Source organism: Cupressus sempervirens, chromosome 3 (genome assembly GCF_028749045.1).
Source record: "Cupressus sempervirens isolate cs-2001-9-10 chromosome 3, ASM2874904v1, whole genome shotgun sequence".
In the NCBI taxonomy this organism is placed as follows: Eukaryota; Viridiplantae; Streptophyta; class Pinopsida; order Cupressales; family Cupressaceae; genus Cupressus; species Cupressus sempervirens.
The window spans coordinates 470,954,678-470,981,238 of record NC_143120.1 but is presented as its reverse complement, the minus strand read 5'-3'; the positions used below and the strand labels follow the sequence as shown (position 1 = coordinate 470,981,238).

At 35.1% G+C, this 26,561-nt stretch overlaps 1 protein-coding gene across 4 annotated transcripts in view; it reads left to right on the top strand.

Moving 5' to 3' along the window:
• LOC149567178 (RPM1-interacting protein 4-like) overlaps positions 1–25,436 on the top strand; it is a 51,702-nt gene extending 26,266 nt beyond the window's left edge. For 2 of the 4 annotated variants that reach the window (XM_089820363.1, XM_089820362.1), the window contains 3 exons: positions 22,931–23,593; positions 24,575–24,772; positions 24,858–25,436. In XM_089820363.1, the coding sequence (XP_089676489.1) occupies positions 22,931–23,593; positions 24,575–24,772; positions 24,858–24,893 (897 nt within the window). In that variant the 3' untranslated portion in view covers positions 24,894–25,436. Of the gene's footprint in view, positions 1–22,930; positions 23,612–24,574; positions 24,773–24,857 lie in introns of all 4 variants that reach the window. The other 2 variants (XM_089820361.1, XM_089820360.1) reach the window with 1 other exon arrangement.
• Positions 25,437–26,561: the final 1,125 nt, after the last annotated feature.

Genomic DNA, 26,561 nt, shown 5'->3' with positions numbered 1-26,561 from the left:
TTTCACCTCAAATTTCTCTGGTAGAAAAGAACTCATTAACAAGGGATTGTACCTCGAATTTCTTTCACAGAGAAGAACCCATTAACCATAAGCAACGAATCATTGAAGCTTGGACTCTCTCTCAAGAAGAGTATTATTCTCCACAGTACCAATCCTTTCTTGGAAATAAGAGAACTTCTTTCTCAAAAGTGGCTTGGTGAGAATGTTTGTAGTTTGTAGAAATGTACTTGGGTTCAACTAGTTCTCGTTGGATCATATTTCTCAAGTAATGATATTTAATTTCTACATGTTTGGTTCTATCATGAAAATTTGGATTAACTGAAAGCGTCACACGATTTCGATTATCATTCGTAATCACTGTAGGTTCCAAAGGCTGCCCAAATAAACCTGCAAGCAATTTTCTGAATCCACCTAGCTTCTCTTGTAGCTACTCAAGCTATAATATATTTTGCCTTAGCTGTACTCTGAGCAACACAAGTTTGTTTCCTGCTGCACTAGGAAATCATGGCTGAACCTAGGTTGAAACAACATCTTGAAGTACTCTTCCTGTTAGGCACACACCCTGCCCAATTTGTGTCAAAGAACCTCTGCAAGTTCAACTCTACACATGAAGAATATTTTAAGCCATATCTTATTGTACCATGAACATATCACAGTATGTGTTTGGGTGCCACAAGGTGAATTTGCCCCTGTTTACACATGAACTGACTCAAGGTGTTAATTGCATAACATATATCAGGCATTGTGGTAAATGGAATACATTAAAGAGCCAATTAATTTCCTAGACATGGTGGGATCCATTAAATCTGAAGTAGCTGCATGATGCTGCATCATCATGTAACTTTTTCATATTTGCTTCCATAGGATTCTCCATAGATTTAAACTCTAACATGCCAAATCTATTCAAAGTATCAATTGCATATTTACCTTGAATCAAAATAATTCCATTTGGTCTTTTCCATACCTCAAGCCCATGGAACTAACACAACAAATCAAGATCTTTGATTTCAAATTCAGAAGCTAAGTACTTCTTGCATTTGATAATGAGATCATCGTTACCTTGAAGAATAAATTTGGATCGACATCATTCTTTGGAAGCCCAAACTTAGAAGATAGTGATCAATTCTCTCATACCAAGCACCGGAAGCTTGCTTAAGGCCATACAACGTCTTTGTCTACTTGCACACATGAGAATCCCTATCATAAATCACAAAGTCCTCTAGCTGTTCAATGTATACTTCCTCTTCAATTACCCCATTTAAGAAGGCTGTTTTCACATCCATTTGATGAAGTTTCCAACTCTTAATTGTTGCAACACTATGATGGTTGTGATGGAAGTGGAATGAGCTACTTGTGAAAAAGTCTCTTCATAGTCTATTTCTTCCTTTTGTGAAAAACATCTACCTACAAATCTGGCTTTATGTTCTTTTATACATCCATGAATTGCATGTTTAATTTTAAACAACTACTTAGAAGAAACAACTGATTTACCTTTGGGCCTTTGAACAATGCCTCATATATCATTTTTGATGATAGATTGATACTCCTCCATCATGACATCCTTCCACACTTGTTGATTTGAAGCTTCTTAACACAGGAAGACTCAAATGCTACAATGCGACTCATCAAATCTACATAACAAGCAAACTTATGATGCCTTTTGCTCTATCGAAAAGTACCACGAGGGGCTGCGTATTTTTCAGCCTCATCCATAGTGTGCTTGTGCCACAATGGCCTTTTCTTATTGGCTTATGTATTATTGAGACCTTTTGAAGTATCTGTAGAATCAACTGGATCAACTAGATTAGAAGGATTTTCTAAACTGTATTCTCCCTTTGAATATTAGAAGGTGGATCTGGATCAGCCATATGCGTATCTTGAGGATGTTCAAAATCTTCCCTATCATATTCCATGTTAGCTTCTTTGGATTTCTTGCAAGCTCTTTATCAAAATAAACATCCTTTCTGATTTCAATTTGCTTTTGACTTGGAATGTAGATTCTGTATGCTTTTGAAGACTCACTATATCCAACAAAGCTGCCTCTCTTTCCTGATGGTTCTAACTTTGTTCTTTTCTCTTTTGGAACATGGATATAAACTGGACATCCAAAGATTCTGATATAATTAATATCTGGTTTGATACCTATAAAAAGCTTCTTCTGTAGTCATGTTGTCTAGAATTTGGTGAGGACTAGGATTCTGAATTTGAACTACTGTCATGCAAGTTTCAACACACAAAAATGTTTGAAGGTTTTGATCATGAATTATAGCCTTCACTGCCTCAACAATTGTCCTGTTCTTTCTTTCTAGAGTACATCCCTTTATGACTTCTTCATGGTTTTGATTCAGCTTTGAAAGACCCACTAAAACCTTTTCCATAGAAGATAAAGTTCTACAATTTGGATGCCCAAGTCTTTTGTGCCAAAGTTCACTTGAACTTGAAGCATCATGAATTAAAGCTTGAAAAGGATGGGCTGAAAGCTTGTAAAGACTATCATGATGAATTCCCATCCCATGAGCTGATTGAATGTTGAAGTTCTTCCATGCACGAACTTCTCCATCAACAAAGACAACATGATAAGCTTCGTCTTCTAATGCTGATATAAAAATCAGATTCCTCTTAAGCCCAGTGCAAAAAAAACGCCACTCAAGTGAAGAGTAATTTCAGAATCCAATTGGAAAGAAGTAGAACCAATACCCTTTAGAGAATAACTTGCATCATCACCACTTATTACTTAAAGATGAGAATCCTTTCTTTCTGACTAAAGAGATGCTCTCACTAATTAGTTATATGATGATATGCTCCTCTATCAATCAACTATGTATCACTGTTTGTGGGAACATTACTAGAGAGTGCAGAAATAAATAAGAATCCTTCAGAGTTTTCACTTAGCTCTTTTCAAGAAAAAGAGATCTCAAAATTTGCAGCAGCTGCTTGAGGCTTTGGTCTCGAGGTACAATCTCTAGCAATGTGATTGGATTTGTCACATTTGAAGCATGAAATCTTAGAAAAAACTTTCTTCTTTTTCTTGGAATCAGGAGCTTACTCAAAATTCTTCTCTTTGAACCTTTTGAAACTACTTTTCTTTCCTTTTCTTTTTGAAGTGTGGGCTGCAAGTAGTTGATCATCTCCATGATGATTTTTAAGTCCATTTCCTCTACCTTCAAGTCTACATTTTTCCTGCAATCAGATCTTAGTCTATCAAAATTTGAAAGATCATCTTTTCCACTAACACCTTGAATGAATGATTCCCAAGAGTGGGAAGTTGATTCATGGAAACCGTGACCAAATTTTTATTTGCAAATGATTCTCAAATTGCACTAAGATGACATTTTGATTTAGTAATCTTCATTAAGTATGAAACTACTGATTCCCCTCTAGTCATTTTAAGTAGAAGTTGAGCCAGAGATCTACTGGTGTTGTTGAATTCATATAGGTCCTTCAGAGTCTGAAACATCTCTTTGTCTGAACTCAACTTAGAGATAACGAGAACCAAATGATCCTTTAGTGAATCAATCAGGATCTTCTTTGCCATGACCTTGTTCTTTTTCCATTGAGCTTTTTTGGTATCTTAGGAAGGCTCTATACATTAGAATTTATATGGTTTAGAAGATTGTTTTCTTTAAGAGCAATTAAAATTCTGAACTTCCATGAAGAGAGGTTAGAAGAGCCATACAACTAGTCTCTAACCTCCAAACCGTTCACCATGATGATAACTACAAACAATCAATTGAAAGTAAAGAAAATGAAAGAGTATAACAATACTTTTGGTTTTGGATCAAATCTTCAAACCCACTCTAATACCATGTTAAATTTAGGAGCCAAAAATATAAGTTCTTCAAAATGAATACAAAAAACTCAATTGACAGAGAACACAAAGAAATTATCCTTGGAAAAACCCTCCTCATTGACAAAAACAACCCAACCCACACAAATGACGATGCCTTTATTCAGGTTTAATAATGAGTACACAATCTCTTCTTATAGATGTCTCAACTTGACAATCAATAAGTATTTAAACAATTTAGCCACAAAAAATGCTCTATGATCATATATAACACTTAAATCAAGAGGGAGACATTCAAGCTCTTCGTGCTAATTCCAACAATAAAGATAAGAAAGGTAAATTCAAACAAAACAGAAAGGAGTTCAACAAATCATACAAGAAATATGATTGGTCAAATGTACAATGTTTTAAATGTGACAAATTTGGTCACACTCATAACTTCTATCCAGATTAAGAGAAAATTCAAGCATCCCTAGTAGAAGTCGAGGAAAAAGGAGAAAACTATGCATTTTATCTAGCACTCTCAAGTGAATTAAATTCCAACAATAATACTTGGATTATAGACAGCGGAGCATCACGTCATATCACAGGCTTTAGAGATAATTTTGAAAGCTTCGAAGGATACTCCTTTGAAGTAGTAACCATTGGAGACAATTCTACACGCTCGGTTAAAGGTATTGGATCATGTTCAATTCAACTAAATTTAGGTATTACTCTCTAACTTAAAAATGCTTTATTTGTACCTGGTATAAAAAGGATTTGGTCTCTATCTCTGGTCTTGCTGATAAAGGATACAGAATCACCTTCCATGAAGACAAAGTTCTATCTTGGCCAAAGAATTCAAACACCAAGAAAGCTATATCTATTGGATTTAGAGATGGAAGTTTATATAAACTTTGTAATCAACAAAATTTAGCTCTAAATCATGAAACATCTAACACAAATAAAATTTGGCATAAGAGACTAGGTCACCCTCATTTCCGCTCTTTATCATCGATAGGAAAAATTGTAAAAGGGTTACCTAGTCTCAAACTTGATCATTTAGGCATTTGCAAAGGATGTGCCCTAGGCAAAACACAAAGAAATCATTTCCTAAAAGTGTACACAAATCAAATTCTGTACTTGAACTTATTCATACTAATCTTTGTGGTCCCATGGCTGTACCTTCCCTAAATGGATGCCTCTATTATATGATCTTTATAGATGATTATACTAGGAGAACTTGGATCTACTTCCTTAAACAAAAGGAATCAATTGAAGTATTATCTAAATTCAAAGAATTCAAAGCCCTAGTTGAAAACCAGTTTGGACAGAAAATCAAAACCCTTAGATCTGATGATGGAGTTGAATACATCGCTGCAATCTTTAAAGATATTTGCATTACTGTTGGGATTAAGAGGGAGTGTTCTGTACAATATAATCCTCAACAGAATGGAGTTGCTGAATGGAAAAATAGATGCATTATTGAATCAGCTAGAGCTATGATGCATGACCAAAATCTTCATACCTCTTTTTTGGGCTGAAGCTTCTAATACTGCAGTTTATATTCAAAATAGATGTACTCACTCAATATTGGAAAATACAACTCTTGAAGAAATATTTACAAGCATCAAACTAGACCTAAGTCACCTAAGAATATTTGGGTGTCCTGTTTACATACATATTCCTAAAGAAAAGAGAACAAAATTAGAACCATCTGGAAAGAAGGGTATACTCATTGAATATAGTGAATCAACCAAAGGTTACAGGATCTATGTCCCTGGTCAAAGAACTATTGAAGTTAGTAGAGATGTAAAATTTAAAGAAGACATTGCCTTTAATCTTTCAAAGAACATTGATGAAACATATGTAGAACCTACTTCTGAACTAGATGAGGATCATTTAGTAGAGAATGAGAGGGAGAATGATTCTGAACATACTACACCTATTATTCTAAAGTCAGAGAATGCTGAAAACTCTATTAACAAAAACAGACCACTATGGGCCAGAAAAATGATAGGAAAAAATCATATAGAACTTGATGAAGTAGTTAGAGAAAGCAAGAGAACTAGAAATCAATCATGCTATGTAGCACTCCTCTTTGAACTCATCAAAACAGAGCCTTCAAATGTCGAAGAAGCCTTATTGAGAAAATCATGGAAAGATGCAATGATTGAAGAATATCAATCCATACTAAAAAATGATGTGTGGGATGTTGTACTCAGACCAAGGAACAAATCATTTGTCTCTTCTAAGTGGCTATACAAAATTAAGTATGCACCTGACAAAAGCATTGAAAAATACAAAGCCATATTTGTGGCTCACAAATTCTCATAGAAGGAAGTAATTGATTATGAAGAAACATTTTCTCTAGTTGCCTTGTACACATCTGTTAGAACTATTATCACAATTGCAACATCCAAAGGATGGAAGATGCATCAAATGGATGTAAAAACAACATTCCTAAATGGTGAAATTGAAGAATTATATATTGAGCAATGAGAAGGATTTATCATTCATGACAAAGACTCCCATGTGTGTAAATTAAAGAAAGCACTATATGGCCTTAAACAAGCACCTAGGGCATGGTATGAAAGAATAGACAACTACCTCACAAAATTAGGGTACTCCAAGAATGAAGCTGACCTTAACATATACTTAAAAATAGATGGAGATGATATGATCATACTTGTATTATATGTAGATGACTTGCTAATAACAAGTGAAGAACATCTCACGGCTAAATGCAAACAGGAACTAATAACATAATTTGATATGAAAGACCTAGGTCTTCTTCATTACTTTCTAGGTCTAGAAGTTTGGCAAAAGGAGAACTGCATCTTCTTAAATCAAGGAAAATACACTATTGATATTTTGACTAAGTTTGGAATGATGGATTGTAAACCAGTTACTACTCCTATGGAAGCTAACTTACATAAACTGAAGAATGGCAGATTTGTATCTGAACCTATTGATCTTACTTACTATAGACAGATCATTGGATCACTAATGTACTTGGTTAATACTCGACCTGATATTTGTTATGCAACCAATACATTAAGTCAATTCATGTGTGAACCAAAGAAGATTCACCTTATGGCAGCAAAGCATATTTTACGATACCTGAGAGGTTCTGTTGGTATGGGACTCAAATACAATCAAGTTGAAATCAATCTTCATGGATATTCAGATTCTGATTGGGCAGGCAGCTCTACTGAACGTAAGAGTACTACAAGATGTTGTTTCAGTCTTGGATTTGCAATGATTTCTTGTTTAGTAGAAAACAATCTTCACTTGCCTTAAGTTCCACTGAAGCAGAATATATAGCATCATCCATGCGAGCCAAAGAAGCAGTGTGATTGCGGAAGTTACTAGTTGGGTCGTTCAAGAAACCTTTGAAGCCAACTATCATTCACTGCGACAATCAAAGCTGTATCAAGCTTTCAGCAAATCTAGTTTTTTACAATTAACGATCTAAGCATATTGAGATACGTTATCATTATATTAGGGATGTGGTAGATCAAGATGTTATTAGATTAGAGTATATAAGTACTAATGAGAAAACAACAGATGTTCTTGCCAAGCCTCTTGCCAAGGTTAAATTGGTACATTTCAGAGAAAAACTTGGTATGATCAAATTGTAATTTTGAATATTGAATTTGAGTTTTCAATTTTATGTGTGTTTTATGCTTCTAATTGAATAGTTACTTCAGATATGTAATGAAAGATGACAATCTTTCAGAGACATATGTACTCAGAAGGCAATCATTGTTAGGTGACGATCTTACAAATGATAGGCTTGTTATCATGACAAATTATGGTATTGATTCGGATACGCCGAAAGTCATTGATAACAAATGTATTATGATCATTCTAATTGTTGATCCGAAAGTGCTGGAGATCATAATACATGTTATGATAGTGTTCATAACATTGAGATTATGGTTATTTGACAAGTCACTACATTCAGAGTGTTAAAAGACAAATAATATGTTTGGTGAATGAATATCATTAATGTTGATATTATTATATCTTTGAGTCCTTAAAGATATCCTTGATATTTCACTTCTCCCTTGCTAAGAGGGAGTGTTAAAGTGTAGCTTCAACAAAAGTGAAGAACGTTGTATATATCCTAAGTATATGATTCTATGATTTACAAACACACACACACATATGCTAATCACTGTTATGTGTTTACTAATCTATACTAAACTTTGAGGTTTGATTGCTATAAATTAGTCTTTATATTTGTTACTAAACCAATCATTATTCTAAGTAACTATATCACGAACCCGTAAGGCCATGACCCTACGTGGCCTTTGGCGACGTAGAGTCATGTCCCTATGGGAACATGACTCTTTATTCCCGTACATAATATGCAATCGCTGATGAGAGTATCATCAATCAAATTGGTAATGATCTCCTTCCCTTCAGCGATTCAATCTGTAATCAGAACATAAACATTATTAAGTCACACTCAATTGACATTACAAGTCAGATATAATACATCTCTGCCTTGAGTTATAATCGAATCCAGATTCCTTTAGCATATATCATAACTTGTTTAAATACCATATCAGTATCTGTAATAACCCCAACCAGTTATAACTTCAACAAATACTAGATTTTTCTCTAATTCAGTTGTTTGACATTTCATCAAACACTTTGTAAGCAAGAGATATATTGCATATGTAAATTTTGATTGCTTTCTAAATGCCAAACTTTAATAAATATGCTTCCAAAGAACACACCAAACAACTAACAATGAAGATGCAATTGTTTTTGAATAACATTGATTATAAATAGGAAAATATGCATCTACATCAATAAGACATTAGGGCAACAAATTCTGATATAAAACTCTGATATAAATCAGACTACAATAGATTTTACAAACCCTACCAATGCCCTAAATATCTACTCTCAAACAAAGCAAAATGTAGTAGATAAAAACCTAGAATTGCTCCAAAAACATGAATTTTCCTGAAGCGAATTCCAACTTATTCCTTACTCTACAAAGCTGGCCCTAGGCCACAAATTTGGCACAATGAAAAGACCGGTTTGTCTTCTCCAATAGTCGCAACCCTTCGGAAGATATTTCACCACCTCAGTTATGCAAATCAATGAGAGTGTTCATTCCCAATGATCAATATAACAACTGCAGAAACCCTTGGCTCCACAAGCTATCTAGAAGAGTAGATGGCAACACGTTCGATGCTCAACAATGAGGCTGCCCTCCCTATTTATTCTTTTCCTTCACCCTTCTAGAAGGAAATCAAATATTATTTAATTGCACTCCCTAGAAGCTTCCCCCTTCCCAAGGCAATAATTAGTTTTACTTCTAGAAAATGCACTCTCTAGAAGCTTCCCTCTTTCCAATACGATAATCAGTTGTGCTTCTAGAAAATTAAATTAATTAAATATAAAGTCAGCTTTTAATTTTAATTTATTTAACGACTTTATAAGAAATTAATTTAATCAATTTCTCCTTATTTCTCCATTTAGCCTTTGGAGAACGTACAGGCTAAGAACTCCACTGAGATGTTAAAAAGATGGGGACATTACAATTTGCCTCTCTTGAAATTGCTTGTCCCCAAGTAATCTCAACTCTGGATGTTGTGAAGTTTCTTCATTCTCCCAAGTGGCATCCTCTACTGGCAGGTCCTTCCACTTCACCAAGTACTCCCTGATATTACGTTTTCTCAAATTCCTCTCCCTGAATTCAATGATAGCCTCTGGTACTAAAACCAATTTTCCCTCATCGTCTAAGGGTGGAAGCACTGTAGAAGGAACAATCTGGTGTCCTAATGCCTTTTTGAGATGTGACACATGAAAAATATTATGGACTTTTCTCTCTGCTAGTAAATCCAACTCGTAAGCCACCTCTCCAACTCTCTTGATCAGCCTAAAATGCCCATAATAACGTGGCTTAAGTTTTTTGGCGCCACTCTTCTTGAGAGTGAACTGACGGTAAGGCTGCAACATCAAATAGACCATATCACCTACCTCAAAAGTCCGCCCAGTACTGTTCTGATCAGCATACTGCTTCTATTGATTCTGTGCCTTGGTGATATTATCCTTAAGAGCCTTCACAATGTCCTGACTCTCTTGTAATAAGTCTCCAGCACTGGGCACTCTACTATTTGATAGCAACAAATCCATGAAACTAGGTGCCTCATATGCATATAATGCCATGAATGGTGACATTTGGATAGACATGTGATAAGTGGAATTATAACAATATTCACATAGATATATCCACTTAACCCAAGCCTTCAGTTGCCCTGCTATGTAATTCCTAAGGTATCCCTCCACCCATTTGTTCACTATCTTTGTCTGACCATTTATCTGGGGGTGGTAGCTAGTACTCGGAGTGAGTTTTGTCCTGCACAATCTGAACAACTCCTGCCATAAGTGACTCGTAAATCTGCTATCCTTGTCGCTGACAATGCTCCTAGGTAAACCATGGAACCTAAATACCTCTCTGAAGAATAAGTCTACCACTTGTGTAGCAGTGTATGTAGTGTTGATTGGGAAGAAGTGGGCAAAGTTTGTAAGCCGATCAACAACAACATATATAAAGTCTCTACCCTGGGCTCTCGACAGTCCTGTGATGAAGTCCATGGATAAACACTCCCACTTCCTGTCAGGAATCGGAAATGGCTTAAGTAAGCCGGCTAGGTAAGAGTGCTCCTATTTATTTTGCTGGCAAGTAGGACACACTCTAACATATTGCAACACCTCATCTTTGAGCCCTTTCCATGAAAAATGCTCACAAATCTGCTGGTAGGTTTTGTAAAAACTTAGATGTCACATTTGACTCCTTTGCATACAAGGACTCCTTGCTCAAAATGCTCAACATAGTGTCTAAGTGCCGCACATGCTCATCCCATGTCCTTTTATACACTAGGATGTCATCAAAGAAGACTAACACAAATTTCCTCAACTAATGCTGAAAAACCTTGTTCATTGTGGATTGAAAAGTAGTTGGAGCATTAGTTAGCCCAAATGGCATAACTACAAACTCAAAATGGTCACAATGACATCTAAATGTCATCTTCTCTATATCTTGTTCTTTGACTTGGATTTGATGATAACCCGATCTCAAATTTTGGAGAAGAAACATGCTCCATGTAGCTCATCTAATAACTCGTCAATCCGTGGGATGGGGTACCTATCTTTTATAGTCTTCTTGTTCAGGACCCTTTAATCTATGCACATCCTAAGAGTTCCATCCTTCTTCACCAAAACCACAGAAGTGAAAGGTGACTTACTTGGTCTAATGTGCCCTAGAACAAGTAGTTCCTTGATGGTTTTTACGATCTCATCCTTCAGTCTCTTTGGATGCCTATAGAGTGTGATCATGATGGGTTTAACACCTTCCTTTAACTCAATAATATGCTCAATACCTCTATCTGGAGGTCTACCTAGCGGTATTTCAGTGAAAACCTTGTAGTGCTTGATTCTTAGTTTCTGTATGTCTGGTGATATTCTGATTTTTGCTGCCCCTGTGATGGCATTAAAGTGCAATGGGCTGCCCACTCAACTTGGTCATGTCTCAACAAGCTCTCCATGCATCTGCAAGACATCATCCTAAACCTACTGTCACGAATGGCCTTAAGTATATGGGTCTTCCCCTTTGACTGAAACTTCATCTCCATATCTCTCAAATTGAGAGTGAATTCCCCTATGTCATGTAACCAAGTCATACACAAGACCAAATCTGTATCACCCATGTTAACAACATAAAAATCTGCTTTGAAATCAAAATTGTTGATCTTTAGGGGCATACTTATAATCTTTCTGTCACATTTGAGGATGTAGCCATCGGCTACCCTCACTCTCAGAACCTCAAATTGCTTTCTCTGTATCCCATGCCTCTCAATCAATCTGGAACCAATAAAATTGTGAGTAGCACCTGTATCAAGCAAAGTAATAACTCGTTGACCAGCCAATACCCCTCTCATCCTGAATGATCCCTCTTGTTGTACACTAGTGAGACGGGCCTCCTTAGGTCTACCCTCAGTCTTCTCATCACCTATATCATCTGTGCCTTTTTTTCTTCAATTGATTCCTCATTTTCAAATTGCTGGTTTGAATTTTCAGAATCCGAATCTTCATAATATGCCCACATAAGCTTGTTTGCTTTCCCCTTTGGCCTCAAGGGACAGTCATGGTTCATGTCATAGGGTCTTTTGCAATAAAAACAAAGTTTTTTCTTTCATAAATCATTCAATGTCTCTCTATCCAAAGGAGCAAATGATTTGTCTTTATTTTCAGCCTTTGTTTCATTCCTGTCAGGTTTCTTGAAGAATGGTTTGTCTTTGCTAGATGATGCTCTCTGACTGAAATTTATTTACTGGGGCTGCTTGTTCCATACTTCTTGCCTTCTTAATTGCTTCTTGCAAATTAAATGGATCAAAGGCTTTTACCCAACCCTTAAGTGGTTTGGATAATCCCTCCATGAACAAAACAACCAATCTCCTATCTGATATATTTGGCACCATAACAGATAGCCTCTAAAAATCACTAATGAAATACTCCAATTCGCCTGTCTGTCTCAACTGTGCCAACTCCTTGAAGTAGACCTCTAGATCCTTCTTATCAACCCTCTACCAACTTGTCCACAGAGTCCTGATATGAAGTCACTTGGTTATGCTAAAGGGTAACTATACCATGGTACCACCAATCATGTGCAGCTCCCTCTAAATGTAGCGTGGCATATTTTATTGTCTTCACTTCTGTCATAGGTCTCAGTGCTAAGAAGGTATCAAGCTTGTGAATCCAAGTTTGTGTTGTCATTCTGCTACTCCCATCAAATGTAGTCAAGGAAAGCTTCCCTGTAGCCCGCTTCAATTCATTATCCTCGCCACGAGGTCTCCTATTCTATCTGATTGCACGGTAGTGTTCTCTTCTTTGGTTCACAAACCTCTCAAAAGTCATTCTCTCCCGTACCTGCGGTGTCAGTAATTCCCATTCATCATTAGCAGCCATAAGGATATTTGCAAATGTCCCATCCTCAGCTTCCTCTGCTGGCTCCTGTACTGGTTCCTCTCTAACAAAGGTAGGACGTGTGGACCTATCTGGAAAGAGTTCTATGAGCTTTAGGCAATCCCACTGCACTCCTGTTATCCCCTTGTTCCTGATTCCATTAGTCTTGTGGGTTCATGCGCTCAACCATGGTGGTGAGTGCTTGCAAAGCTTGAGCCATCCGCTCTTGTTTGGTTTGAAAAATTTCCTTGTTTCCTGATCCTCATTCCTATTGTCTCTTGGTGGGCTATGCTCTTTCTTGTCACCCGTGGTGTCTGGCTGCCTGTCAAAATCTTGTTCCCTGTCAAACAAAGCTTGCTTGCGAGTGGAAAATTTGTGAGAGCCAACCCCAAGTGGCTGCATGTGATTGCTAAACTCTCAGGATGGTAGGATTTAGCTCTGATACCAATGTAATAACTCCAACCGGTTATAACTTCAACAAATACCAAATTCTTCTTTAATTCAGTTGTTGGACATTTCGTCAAACACTTTGTAAGCAAGAGATATATTGCATATGTAAATTTTGATTGCTTTCTAAGTGCCAAACTTTAATAAATATGCTTCCAAAGAACACACCAAACAACTAACAATGAAGATGCAATTGTTTTTAAATAACACTGATTATAAATAGAAAAATATGCATCTACATCAATAAGACATTAGGGCAACAAATTCTGATATAAAACTTTGATATAAATTAAATTGCAATAGATTTTACAAACCCTACCAATGCCCTAAATATCTACTCTCGAACAATGCAAAATGTAGTAGATAAAAACTTGGAATTGCTCCAAAAACATGAATTTTCCTATGGCAAATCACTGTAGCAAATTCCAACTTATTCCTTACTCTAGAAAGCTGGCCCTAGGCCACAAATTTGGCACAAAGAAAAGACTAGTTTGTCTTCTCCAATAGTTGCAACCCTTCGGAAGATATTTCACTACCTCACTTATGCAAATCAATGGGAGTGTTTGTTCCCAATCATCAATATAACAACTGTAGAAACCCTTGGCTCCACAAGCTATCCAGAAGAGTAGATGGCAACACATTTGATGCTCAACAATGAGGCTGCCCTCCCTATTTATTCTTTTCTTTCACCCTTCTAAAAGGAAATAAAATATTATTTAATTGCACTCTTTAGAAGCTTCCCCTTTTCAAGGCAATAATTAGTTGTACTTCTAGAAAATGCACTCTTTAGAAGCTTCCCTCTTTCCAATACAATAATTAGCTGTGCTTCTAGAAAATTAAATTAATTAAATATAAAGTCATCTTTTAATTTTAATTTATTTAACGACTTTATAAGAAATTAATTTAATCAATTTCTCCTTATTTCTCCACTTAGCCTTCGGAGAACGTAAAGGCTAAGAACTCCATTCAGATGCTAAAAAGATGGGGACATTACAGTATTCTATAGTTTATAATTAGAACAACTAAAATTATATATCAGTATCTCTCTATCAGAGATCCTTAAATCTTTTACACATTCAACATGAGATGAAATATACTCTTAAGTGAGGAAATGTAGAAAGCATGCACTACACCAAAGAGTAATTCACCATGAAGACCAAGAATGAATCAACAATTAGTTTAATAGCATTATGATAATAATTTAAACAAGTCTCCTCTCCTACTCTACCCTCTATTCTTTTCTTAATTTTCTCTTTAATGAAACTAAACTCCAAACCCTTACAAATGAGAAGGCCTTAGGGTTTTATAGTCGTTCAATTATAATGAAGGGCCATGATTGATTCAAGATCAAGGGAAAAGATCTACCCATCACAAACCCTAATTAGGGTTGCCACCACTATCATCCAATGACATGAAGGCACCACTTTGTGGGTCAAGAAGAAAATTACAATCCTTTTGAAAGCCTAATGAGGAAGTAGATTAGGTAGAGGCACTGAATGCCTTTTATAGGTACACTTGGGATACTACTGTTTAAATGTATTTGAACATGTGTAACTAGAGGCTTCTAATTGGTTGAAGACAAGTGAGTGCCACCTCAACATCCTTATCTTATAGACTTGATCAATTCTTTGGTGATGAGAAAATGTTTTGATACTTAATATTATCAAACCTTGGATTGTGATGACATATTCTCAGGTTGCTTCATCTTCTCAAATTTTCTCCATCCTTGTGAAAATATTCTCATTGACATGATTTTGAACTTGCTTTACTTGCAGACTTAATGCATTTTCAATGACTTAACCCTGATCTTTATAAGGTGATTAAGTCTTTATGTGCTTGGATCTGTGAACTTGGAAATTAAAGATGTGAATTCAAAGATCTTCAAAAAACAAAGAACAAGGTGAAGAACAAATTTCCAAATCTACAAGTAGACAAAATTTATCATTGACTTGGATTTCCAGAACAATTATAGAAAAAATATCATCGACTTTGAAGAACAAATTTGCAAATCTACAAGTAGAGGAAATTTAAGTTGATGATAAATTGCTCTACTTTAGATTTACAAAGATGTTCTCCTTGTTTTTTGTTTTTTGAAGATCTTTGAATTGACATCTTCAATTTGATCCTTGACCACAAACTATCTTCTTGCTTGAAGTTTTGAAATTGATCTTGTACCATCCATTTTGTTGGTGTGATGATTGAGGGTTTGTATACCATCCATGTTTTGATCTCCCAAATCGCTCCAATGAGTGGTTCTCGATTCAGTCATCTCTCATTCATAGTTACCTTACAAAACAAAAAGAGAAATTTCATTAAACTCACAAAATAATGAGCATACCAAGAATGAAGGAAATTTGAAAGCTTACATAATATGAAAATGCCAGTCGAGCTTTTAACCAACTTTTCTCTTATTATACCAACTTGATCAAGTATTTTGTGTCTAGGCTTAAATCTACACACTCAAGAAATGAGGGTTAGTAGCACCGAATGATTAAATAAAAGACATTAGATCAAACTACTAAATATGAGCCCATTAACAACAAAATAAGAAGTGCCAAATAATAAAAAACACACGATAAAATATGCAAACCAATCAAATACTCCAAAGCTTCTGTTGCTTTTCTTTGTTCGTATGGAATGTGCACTCAGTTGTGATTCAGCAACTCTTAGGCTCCGAGCTTTGAGAAATATGATAAAAGATATGAATCCAAATGATAAAATATGATATAAAAAATGATAGAGGTTTGATACGTGATTGGTTGAAAACCTGCATAAGTTTGAGCAAATTTGCAAATCTACAAGTAGTCAAAATTTGTCAACTTGGATTTCCAGAACAATTACAGAAAAAAATTCATCAACTTTGAATAACAAATTTGCAAATCTACAAGTAGAGGAAACTGAAGTTGATGATAAATTTCTCTACTTTAGATTTGCAAAGATCTTATTCTCCTCGTTCTTTGTTTTTTGAAGATCTTTGAATTGACATCTTCATTTGATCCTTGACCACAAACTATCTTCTTGCTTGAAGTTTTGAAATTGATCTTGTACCATCCATTTTGTTGGCATGGTGATTGAGGGTTTGTATACCATCCATGTTTTGATCCCCCAAATCACCCCAACGAGTGGATCTCGATTCAATCATCTGTCATTCATAGTTACCTTACAAAACAAAAAGAGAAATTTCATTAAACTAACACAATAATGAGCATAACAAGAATGAAGGAAATCTGAAAGCTTGCATAATATGAAAATGCCAGTTGAGCTTTTAACCAACTTTTCTCTTAGTATACCAACTTGATCAAGTATTTTGTGTCTAGGCTTAAATCTGCACACTCAAGAAATGAGGGTTAGTAGCACCAAATGATTAATAAAAGACATTAAATCAAACTACTAAATATGAGCCTATTAACAACAAATAAGAAGTACCAAATAATCAGAAACACACAATAAAATATGCAAACCAATCAAATACTCCAAACTTCTGTTGCTTTCTTTGTTCGTATGAAAGTGTGCACTCAGTTCTGATTCAGCAACTCTTAGACTCCGAGCTCTGGGAAATATGATAAAAGATGTGATTCCAAATGGTAAGAAATGATTTAAAAAATGATAGAGGTTTGATACATGATTGGTTGAAAACCTGCATGAGAGAGAGAGAGATCATCATGAAGGAATGATGGTTGCTTAAATAAAAAATCATGGTTAAAATGGATGATCAAGATTAATCAAAGAAAATCAAGATCAATGGACAAGAAGAGATAAGACCGAAGAAGAAATTAGGAAGTTTCCAATTTCAAATTAAAAAAGAGAAGATAAAATACGAAGATATTTTCAATTTTTAGAGATAAAGTTTCCAAAAATTGAAAATGGAAAGATTTTGTATTTTTTGAGTTTAAAGAATATATGATTTTTAGAAAAAGTGATTTTCCAATTTGTGAGGAATTGTGATTTTTTAGAAAATGATTATTGCCTCATTATTTTTTTTTTCAGATTTAATTGAATTAAAATTAAATTAAATTAGAAGGTTGAAATTCAATGGAATTAATTAGAAATTGAGATGAGGGAAATTGAAATGAAATGAACTAAAATTAACTTTGGAAATTAATATAATTAAGAGGAACAAATTAGCTAATTTAAATAATCAATGATAATTGTTTTAATTTATGAGATTTTAGAAATTAATTTTAACTAATCAATAAAGATGAATTAAATAAAGGTGATTAATGAAATAATATTGATTATTTAATTAATATTAGAGAATGATTAAATGACGAAAAAAATTGATTTTAGAGGAATAAAAATGATTTAATGAACAGTTAAAGAATCATTAATTAATAGAGGAAATAATTAGCAATTTAATGTTGAGTCACAAGCATGTCCATTTTTGGGTGTCTACATTTGCCCCTCTTTGATATAATGCGATTATGAGCGTTGTATCAAGGAATTTTAGATTAGGTACTGCCTTAGCTTTCCCTGGTGATAGCATGTGGATTGTATGCCCCCTCGAGAGATTGTTTGTGCAAGAACGACATGAATGATCTCTCGATAGAAGATGAGAAATGTTAGATGAAATGATGTAAGAGGAGAATAGTGAGTAAGAAGTGAAGACTTAGTAGATGATGATGATTGTTTGATTGATAGAGATTGTTTGACAAGAATCATGTCTGGTTTCAGGAAGGACTCATCTTGTATAAGACTAGTGATAGCATCTACTTTCAAGGAAGATATACCATGTATAAGACAAGCGACAACATCTGGTTTCAGGAAAGATACATCCCGTGTAAGAAATTTGATTTGGTTTTTATCAACGTGGAATGTGTATTGAGTTGTCGTCAGATATTTTTCATAGATTTTCATCATTGTGCTTTATTGAAAAGAAAGAGATGCAAGTGCACCCAAATATTGACCATTTGGATACCAATACTATCTCTGATTAACGAGCAGAAACAAACAAGGAATGTTTTAATATCCTTCTAGGTTGTCTCAGGTCATGGATATGTGCGGCTACCAGATGCGTGACAGTTCTCATCACATTCACCCTACATCATCCTTGCCCCAAAATTTTAGTAAAACACTTAGTGACATCCTTGAGGAGCATAGGAACATAATTGTGAAAGATAAATCAATAATGGATGGATAAGAAGAGATAAGATTGAAGAAGAAATTAGGAAGTTTCCAATTTCAGATTAGAAAAGTAGAAGATAAAATTTGAAGATATTTTCAATTTATAGAGATAAAGTTTCCAAAAATTGAAAATGGAAAGACTTTGTTTTTTCTGATTTTAAAGAATATATGATATTTAGAAAAAGTGATTTTCCAATTTGTGAGGATTTGTAATTTTTTAGAAAATGATTATTGCCTCGTCATTTTGTTTTTTCAGATTTTAGAAGAATTAAAATTAAAATTAAATTAGAAAGTTGAAATTCATTGAAATTGGATAGAATTAATTAGAAATTGAGATTAAGGGAAATTGAAATGAAATTATTGAAAATTAATTTAATTAAGAGGAACAAATTAGCTAATTTAAATAATCAATGATAATTGTGTAAATTATGAGATTTTAGAAATTGATTTTAACTAATAAAAAAAATCATTTAATTAAAGGTGATTAATTAAACAATAGCAACTATTTAATTAATATCAGAGAATGATAAGATAATGAAAAGATTTGATTTTAGGGGAATAAAGATGATTTAATGAACAATTAAAGGATCACTAATTAATAGAGGAAATAATTAGCAATTTAATGCTGAGTCACAAGCATGTCCATTTTTGGGTGTCTACATTTGCCCCTCTTTGATATAATGTGATTATGAGCATTTTATCAAAGAATTTTAAATTAGGTATTGCCTCAGCTTGCCTCATTGATAGCATGTGGATTGTATGTCCCCTCAAGAGATTGTTTATGCAAGAAAGGCATGAATGATCTCTTGATAGAAGATGAGAAATGTTAGATGAAATGATGAAAGAGAAGAATAGCTAGTAAGAAGTGAAGACTTAGTAGATGATGATGTTCGTTTGATTGATAGAGATTGTTTGACAAGAATCATGCCTGGTTTCAGGAAGGACTCATCCTGTATAAGACTAGCGATAGTGTCTGGTTTCAAGGAAGATATACCATGTATAAGACAAGCGATAATGTCTAGTTTCAAGAAAGATACATCTCGTATAAGACATATGATCTGGTTTTTATCAACGTAGATGATGTATTGAGTCGTTGCCAGATATTTTTCATAGATTTTCATCATTGTGCTTTATTGAAAAGAACGAGATGCAAGTGCACCCAAATATTGACCATTTGGATACCAATACTATCTTTGATTAACAAGCAGAAACAAACAATGAATGGTTCAATATCCTTTTAGGTTGTCTCAGATCATGGGTGTGTGCGGCTACCAGATGCGTGATAGTTGTCATCACATTCACCCTACATCATCCTTGCCCCAAAATATTAGTAAAACACTCAGTGGCATCCTTGAGGAACATAGGAACATTATCGTGAAAGATAAATCAATAATGGACTGACATAAAGGACTTTGTCAACAGCCTTATTGATTGTTGATTACATTGATTTGATTGATTGAAAATGATTGTAGCTGTAGAAAAAGGAGAATGCTAAAATTTGATATTGAATTGGATGATTTTTGAAGAATGACATCTTACAAAAGGTTTTGAAGTGATTTAGTGGAAGAGTGTAAGCATATATTTATCTAAGGTAAGTGGGTGGCAACTTGTTTGTTTAATCATGGGATTGCTTGGATGAACTACATGCCAATTGACTTCCTAATTTATTTTGTTTGTCCTTTGAGGAGTTGGCCCTGGATGAGACTGTTGGTTGTTTGCATAAAACATTTCTTGTCTCTAATTTTTTCTAAATCATTCTAGTTTTTTTTTGGAAACCACCCTTGGTGGTTTAATGATGCTATTGTCCTTGACACATCTCTACTTTCATCATTTGGTCGTGATATTTTAATTATTACTCTTTTGTTAAGATGACCTTGCTTCTTGTTTATTGACTATCATCTTTGATTGTTATCAATAGGTCTATATGTGAGTTTGATGAAATATAGCTTGAGTCTATTGGAGTACAACCATAGTGGTCCCAGTGGTGAAGATTTGCATTTTTTGGGTAGGTGTAGGTTTGAATTTTGTTGGAATGTAGGAAATGAACATTTTATTGAATAATATAGAAGGAAATATAAAACAAGTCTCTTTTTAGATGCCACAAGGGCCATTGTATATATGGAAGTTGTGTCTTGTTTGGTAGTGACCCAAAAATCTCTCTGCCTTTTTAAGACTTTATGTTGTATAATGGGTTTGTTGAAGAATAGCCATGCTAATTGGTTTAGCAGTGTTGGAATAATGATGCATATTATGTTCCATCAAAATAACATCTAATGTTTGCTTCCTAATGGTGCCTTTCAATTTTGTTCAGGTAGGGTTATTGTATTCTGATCCTTATTTAACAAGAACTAGGTTTCATCTCTTAGTCGCCCTTTACAATTATCCAAAAAATCACACAAGAATTGTATGTGGATGACTCCTTATCATTTGAACAGCTGCTCCACTCAAAACAAAAGTCTTGCCTACAGATCTAAATCTTTCTTGAGAGAGTGCTTATCAACAATGGAAAATCAACAAAAGTTTTAGGGTTGTAGTTTAGAAGGTATTGATTAACTAACTTGAAATATTCGTGACCAAGTTAGATTGGGTCAGCTAATAATAGCTATACATATTATCTGGTCAGTTAGGATTTGAGTTAGGGCCATGCTAGTGGTATATGGGTCTACCCTGCCCTAGTTGTTTTAATAGATGGCTATAAATATGGGGCCATGATGAATGAAATGATACAACTGTATATTGATTGCTGTCTTACATTGCATGTCAATGAACATTTTTGCTGAATTGTCTCTCGTGTGTCAATCTGAAAGGAAAAACCAGCCACGGAGCACTTGTTTGAAGGTAGGATATTACCATAAAGATGAAAAGCCATTACCAAGAGCAACCACACCAAGAGCCATGAAGGAGACACAAGATTTCTAAGGAAAAAAAAACATGATTATGTGGATGACATAGAGCGTAAAGAAATTACAATGAGACAAGGAAGGTGAGCTTAGCATAATGATGCTTCCATAGAAGAAAAGACAGAGGCACCTCAAATATATAGAGGTGAAAGCGAGGAGTTATAAAGTAACTCCCAGGTCTAAGGATGCCATCCAAAGTCCTTTGTGGGTGCAACGTTTCACAATTCTCATAAGGAGGAAATCTGATATTCCGAATACTTGGAATAAGAAAAGTGAGTCAAGAGAACTCAAAAGGGGACAAACAACTTGTAGGGATTCCTTAGGAATACTCCCAGAAAAGACGAGGAAATTATCTTTACCAAGTAAACATTCAAGTCCTATTAGAATCATTGGACATTTACTAATGCTACCTCCATATCTATCATCTAGCTTGAAATTCTTCCAGTGAATAGTCTCAGGTTATTTGTAATGTCATGGTATTAGAACACCTTTGTGAGTGAGGATTGACAGCTCAGATATATTGCTGTGATTCATTTTTTCCAAGACTACAGTGACTTGAAAGACTGCAGAGTGGCTTGCTGTAAGATGGTGTAGGCACATCAGAATCCTCTAATTAGAAAAACCCTTTGTTGTTGGTTACCATAGTTGTTTATATGACACTGGAGGAAGACCCCTTGAATTCATATAATACCGCATTTAAAGTAATTTAGATATTACAAACCAGGAAGTATTATATTTAAGTAATATGTTTGGAAACTCAAACCATTGGCCACCTAATATATTAACTTCATAAATCATGATCAAAACGACCGTCTCTAGATCATTATCATTCTGTTATGAACTCTCTCTCTCTCTCTCTCTCTCTCTCACACACACACACACACACACACACACACAACCCATTGGCCACCTAATATATTTAAAAATTACTATTTGAAATAATTTTCAAATTATGATAAAAAACCCTACAGGTCTCTGGATCATTATCATTCTGTTATAAATCTCTCTCTGTCTCTCTCCCTCTCTTTATTATAAACCTTCCTACTTCCAGTCACACCAAGCTTGTTAGACCCTGCGGTGGGTTCACTCGGCAGCCACACTCCACCTCCAGCGGTATTTTGAGATGGTCCAGGGCTCTCCCCCGTCCTGGACCTTAACCTTCAGTCTTGGACTTTTTCCTGCCTAGGAAGGACCTCTTGTCTTCCTTCGTTGGGTCTTTTAATTTCCTGTTTGTCCTTTTTTTGGTCACTGTTTGGTATTCCTGCTGTTGGCAGTTGCCTTCGTTCTATGCTTTCAGTCCCTTGGACCCGTTTTTGGTCTGTTGTTGGACATTAATAAACTTCTCTCTCTCTCTCTCTCTCTCTCTCTCATGCACATGAGCAATGTATGCACATGCTACTGAACTTGTATCTTGCCACATGCTCCTTTTTCAAGTTTTACATAATGAAAAATAGCATACACATGCTGCAAAACTTTTATCCCAACATGTGCTTGATTTTCAAGTTTTACATGTAATTAAAAGTATAGTGCTCTGTGCATATGTCACCAAACTTGCATCCCACCACATGCTTGATTCTCGAGTTTTAGATGTAGTGATTTATTTAGTGTTTGTGATCTATTATGTCTTGATGTTGGTTTATATGGATGTATGTGCACATGTGATATGCATGTCATTTCAATTTAACTGTTGTGTGCTGGTTTGCAGCAACGGCCTTCACATGTTCCAAAGTTTGGAAACTGGACTGAAGACCATATTCCTTACACCGCTGTTTTTAACAATGCCCGTGCTGGTAAAGGTACAGGAGGGAAGATGATCAATCCTAATGATCCTGAAGAAAATCCAACTGCATTTGTACAGAATACTGAAATAAAGGATAACACATCAGAGAATTTGCTAGGGAAAAATCCAGAATATGAAGATGGAAGTGTCCCAGGTAGACCACCTCCACCTCCTAGGAGAACAAGTGATTCAAATTTAAATGGCGGACAAGCAACAAAGCCTCGTCATGAAAGACGGTACAGCAGGGAAGATGTGGATTCCAGGCGTCCCATTGGATCCCCTGCACGCTTCCAATATGCTGATTCTCCTGCTAGAAAAACAACAGGAGAATCACCTGGTCATAGGTATGCAGGGAGGAATACTACAGCTGGTGGATCTGTAAAGTCAAACACTGGTGAATCGCAAAGGGGGGATCAAGGTATGGGGGAGGTTATTTCTTCCAGTCAAGACCAATCTCCAGCACAGTATCAAGGGAGACTTGGTAACAAACCTGGAGCAGCTTCTCCTGCATGGGATAGGAAGGCTTCGGTGGATGGGGGACCTGTGTTTGCACCAGCAACACCAGGACGAAAGCCACGTGGAGGAAGTGTAAGAGCTGATGAAACTGTGAGTACCACTGTATTTCCTTTAGTACTAGACGTTGTTACTTGACTATTAGTCAATATGATTCATTATCTGATCTGCTATGTTTATAATTAATATAGGAGTACCTTTGAGAGACTTCATGGAGAGGCATTAGATGTTCAGCTGATTGTACAATTTTTAAAAATAATTTTTATGGTAATCTGAGAAATTTAAATACATGGTCTGAATACTGATATGTTATTTGTTTGATTTAAGTCCTGGCTAAACCAAATATAGAATTATATTTACAATTGGTGTTTTGGATTGAGAAACACAGTATATTCTTTTTAGTGTATTGCTTATAAAGATAATGCCTTTTATATGTTTGTTTTATGCAGAGTGAATTTACTGTAACTGTCTTGGTTCTTTAAGCTATAAACATGAATCTTGAGTTTTCAGGACCAAAATCTAAATGCTTTTGATTATATAAACTTATTTTTGACAAGGTTGAATTCAATGGGTTCATTCCCTATATTTTTAGATAAAATACTGATATTTAAATTTTGTGATTCTTTGTCAAATTCAGAATTGTGAGATTTTATATGACTTGGAAGACATTTTGGAACCTTCCTATGACATAACTCGGGTCCATTTGTTCTTTCAAATTTCTACCCTTGAATTCACCCTTAATTTTTCATTTCGCATTTGCAGGAAATGTCATAGGTAGTCCCAGTTTTATCATCTTGCCATTTAAAAAATAAAAAGGGCAATGCCTTGACAATGTGTTAAAAATGCCAGGGTGTGCCTAGATTTTTTTCTTTTCCAGCGCATTTCCAGGTTTCTTAATTGTATATATATAATTTTATTGATTTCCACTCTGTTCTGTTTCCAGGGTACTGGAAAATTGATGTTTCCAGTTTCCACTTCTGATATTGTATGAAAATAGCTCTGTGTAAGAATAACTTGATGTTGCTGTGATATCAAGGTTTGTTGAACTTGCTGCAGCCTGATCGAGGAGGGCCTCTACCCAAGTTTGGTGCTTGGAATGAGAACGATCCTGCATCTGCAGATGGATTTACATTTATATTTAATAAAGCAAGGGAAGAGAAGCTGACAGGAGGAGCTTCTAAGATTCCAACAATGCCACCTGAAACTCCTTCACGCGATAGTGGTTACAAGAAAACTGTACCACGCAAAAATTCAGTGAGTACTTGTGGATGAGCTGGAGGCATCTTTAAATTCTTATTTAAGGTTTTTGACTGAAATTGGAATCTTTATCTACTTGCAGTTTCCATGTTGCTGTTTACCACAGACTGCAGAGTGAGGGTATGATAATTTACATCGAGACTTCTAATGGCATTTCTCAAGGATGAACAGTGGTATTCCGAAGACTAAATGGCTTGCGTTCAATATATCAGCAGTTAAGCCTCTATTTTCATGCATTCAGTGTGACTTCAATGTGATTTTCTTCCAGAGGGTTGCATATCCACCAGTTTTGGTACTCAATCAGGAACTGTGCATCACAGGTTGGATTGTAGCTCATTACTGATTCTAGTTGACATTTGAAATATAGCTTGCAAGCTTACATGATTTGTAGAAGATTGATTATGGAATTGATTGAGAAAAGACACCTCTGCATCATATGCAAATGTCTTGAACTACCTTTCTGAACTAGAGTGGGATTCTCCAGCTACTTTCATTTCTCTTCGTGTGTTGTGATTTCTGTTGGGCCTTACCATGGACAATTCTGCACCTATTATTTTGACAGGTTCTGTGATCAGCTAAATAAGATTTTATTCTCGCAAAAACAGAGGGAGTCCAGTGCTTATCAAGTATATTATATGAATACATCATTGATATTGCCATCTGTCATTGTGTCCCATTCTATATATTCTATCAGGCAAAGTTTACCTTTTTGGCCAGAATTTCTAGGTTGCTGAATTTCACTTCACTGCCTCTGCTAATTATTTTATGAATTTTGCTGAAGTAGTAGAAATGATCAATTTATTAAACACCTTGCATTTTTCTCCTGGACATATCATATTCTCATTTTATTTTAGTTGAAAAATACATTTCCATCATGAAAAAAAAACTGCTATATCTACAAGGCCATAGAACAAGATTTTATCTGTGTGCCAAAAATGGATGCAAAGGACTGGGATTATTTCAATTTTGTTTGGGTGATAAAAATTTAGTGAGAGTAGGCCAAACAGAGGCCATTGCATAATCGAGTTTCAAAATTGAGAAATCCATACTCATAGGTAATTGCATCAAAGAGTTCAGCTTCATTGTCCTGATGAGAGCTTGATAACAAGATGAGAACCAGATTTTGCAGGAAGGGGCCTATTGAATATCAATTCAAGGCCAATAGATGGAAATGTATTTCAAAATTTGGCTTAGGATGCCCCCAAAATGGTAGCACATTTTCATTTCAGTGGCGAAGTTATTCTAACAACTAGTTTTCACGGGTCTTAATTAACAACTAACATACTCAACGAAATACAATTATTACTTCATTTTCATAGGAAGACAATTAAATCAGTTTCATTCATATGAAAGAGATTGGTGGTTAAAATCAGTTAATCAATTTTTTTTAACTAAGAACTTAAAACACTATGAATGAATTACTATAGAAATTAAAATCCATATAATATGGAATTTGAAATCAGAAATCATTGTAGGGATGCTTTTGCAACCACCTAAGTTAGTTCACAAATACCACTATAACAAAATCATATAACGACTGCCATTTAATACCACTATATTAAAATCAAATGACGAATTACTATTAAATACCACTATATAAAATTAGGGCATCGCAAACCATTGTATCAATTAGGGCATCGATTACCATTAGATCATTTAGGGCTTCAGACACCATTGTATCACTTAGGGCTTCAATTACCACTGGATCATTTCTTTCCTTCCAATTGCTTAACTGTGGCATTATCATAAGATAGAAGATATGCTCATATTTAATATTCATATAAAT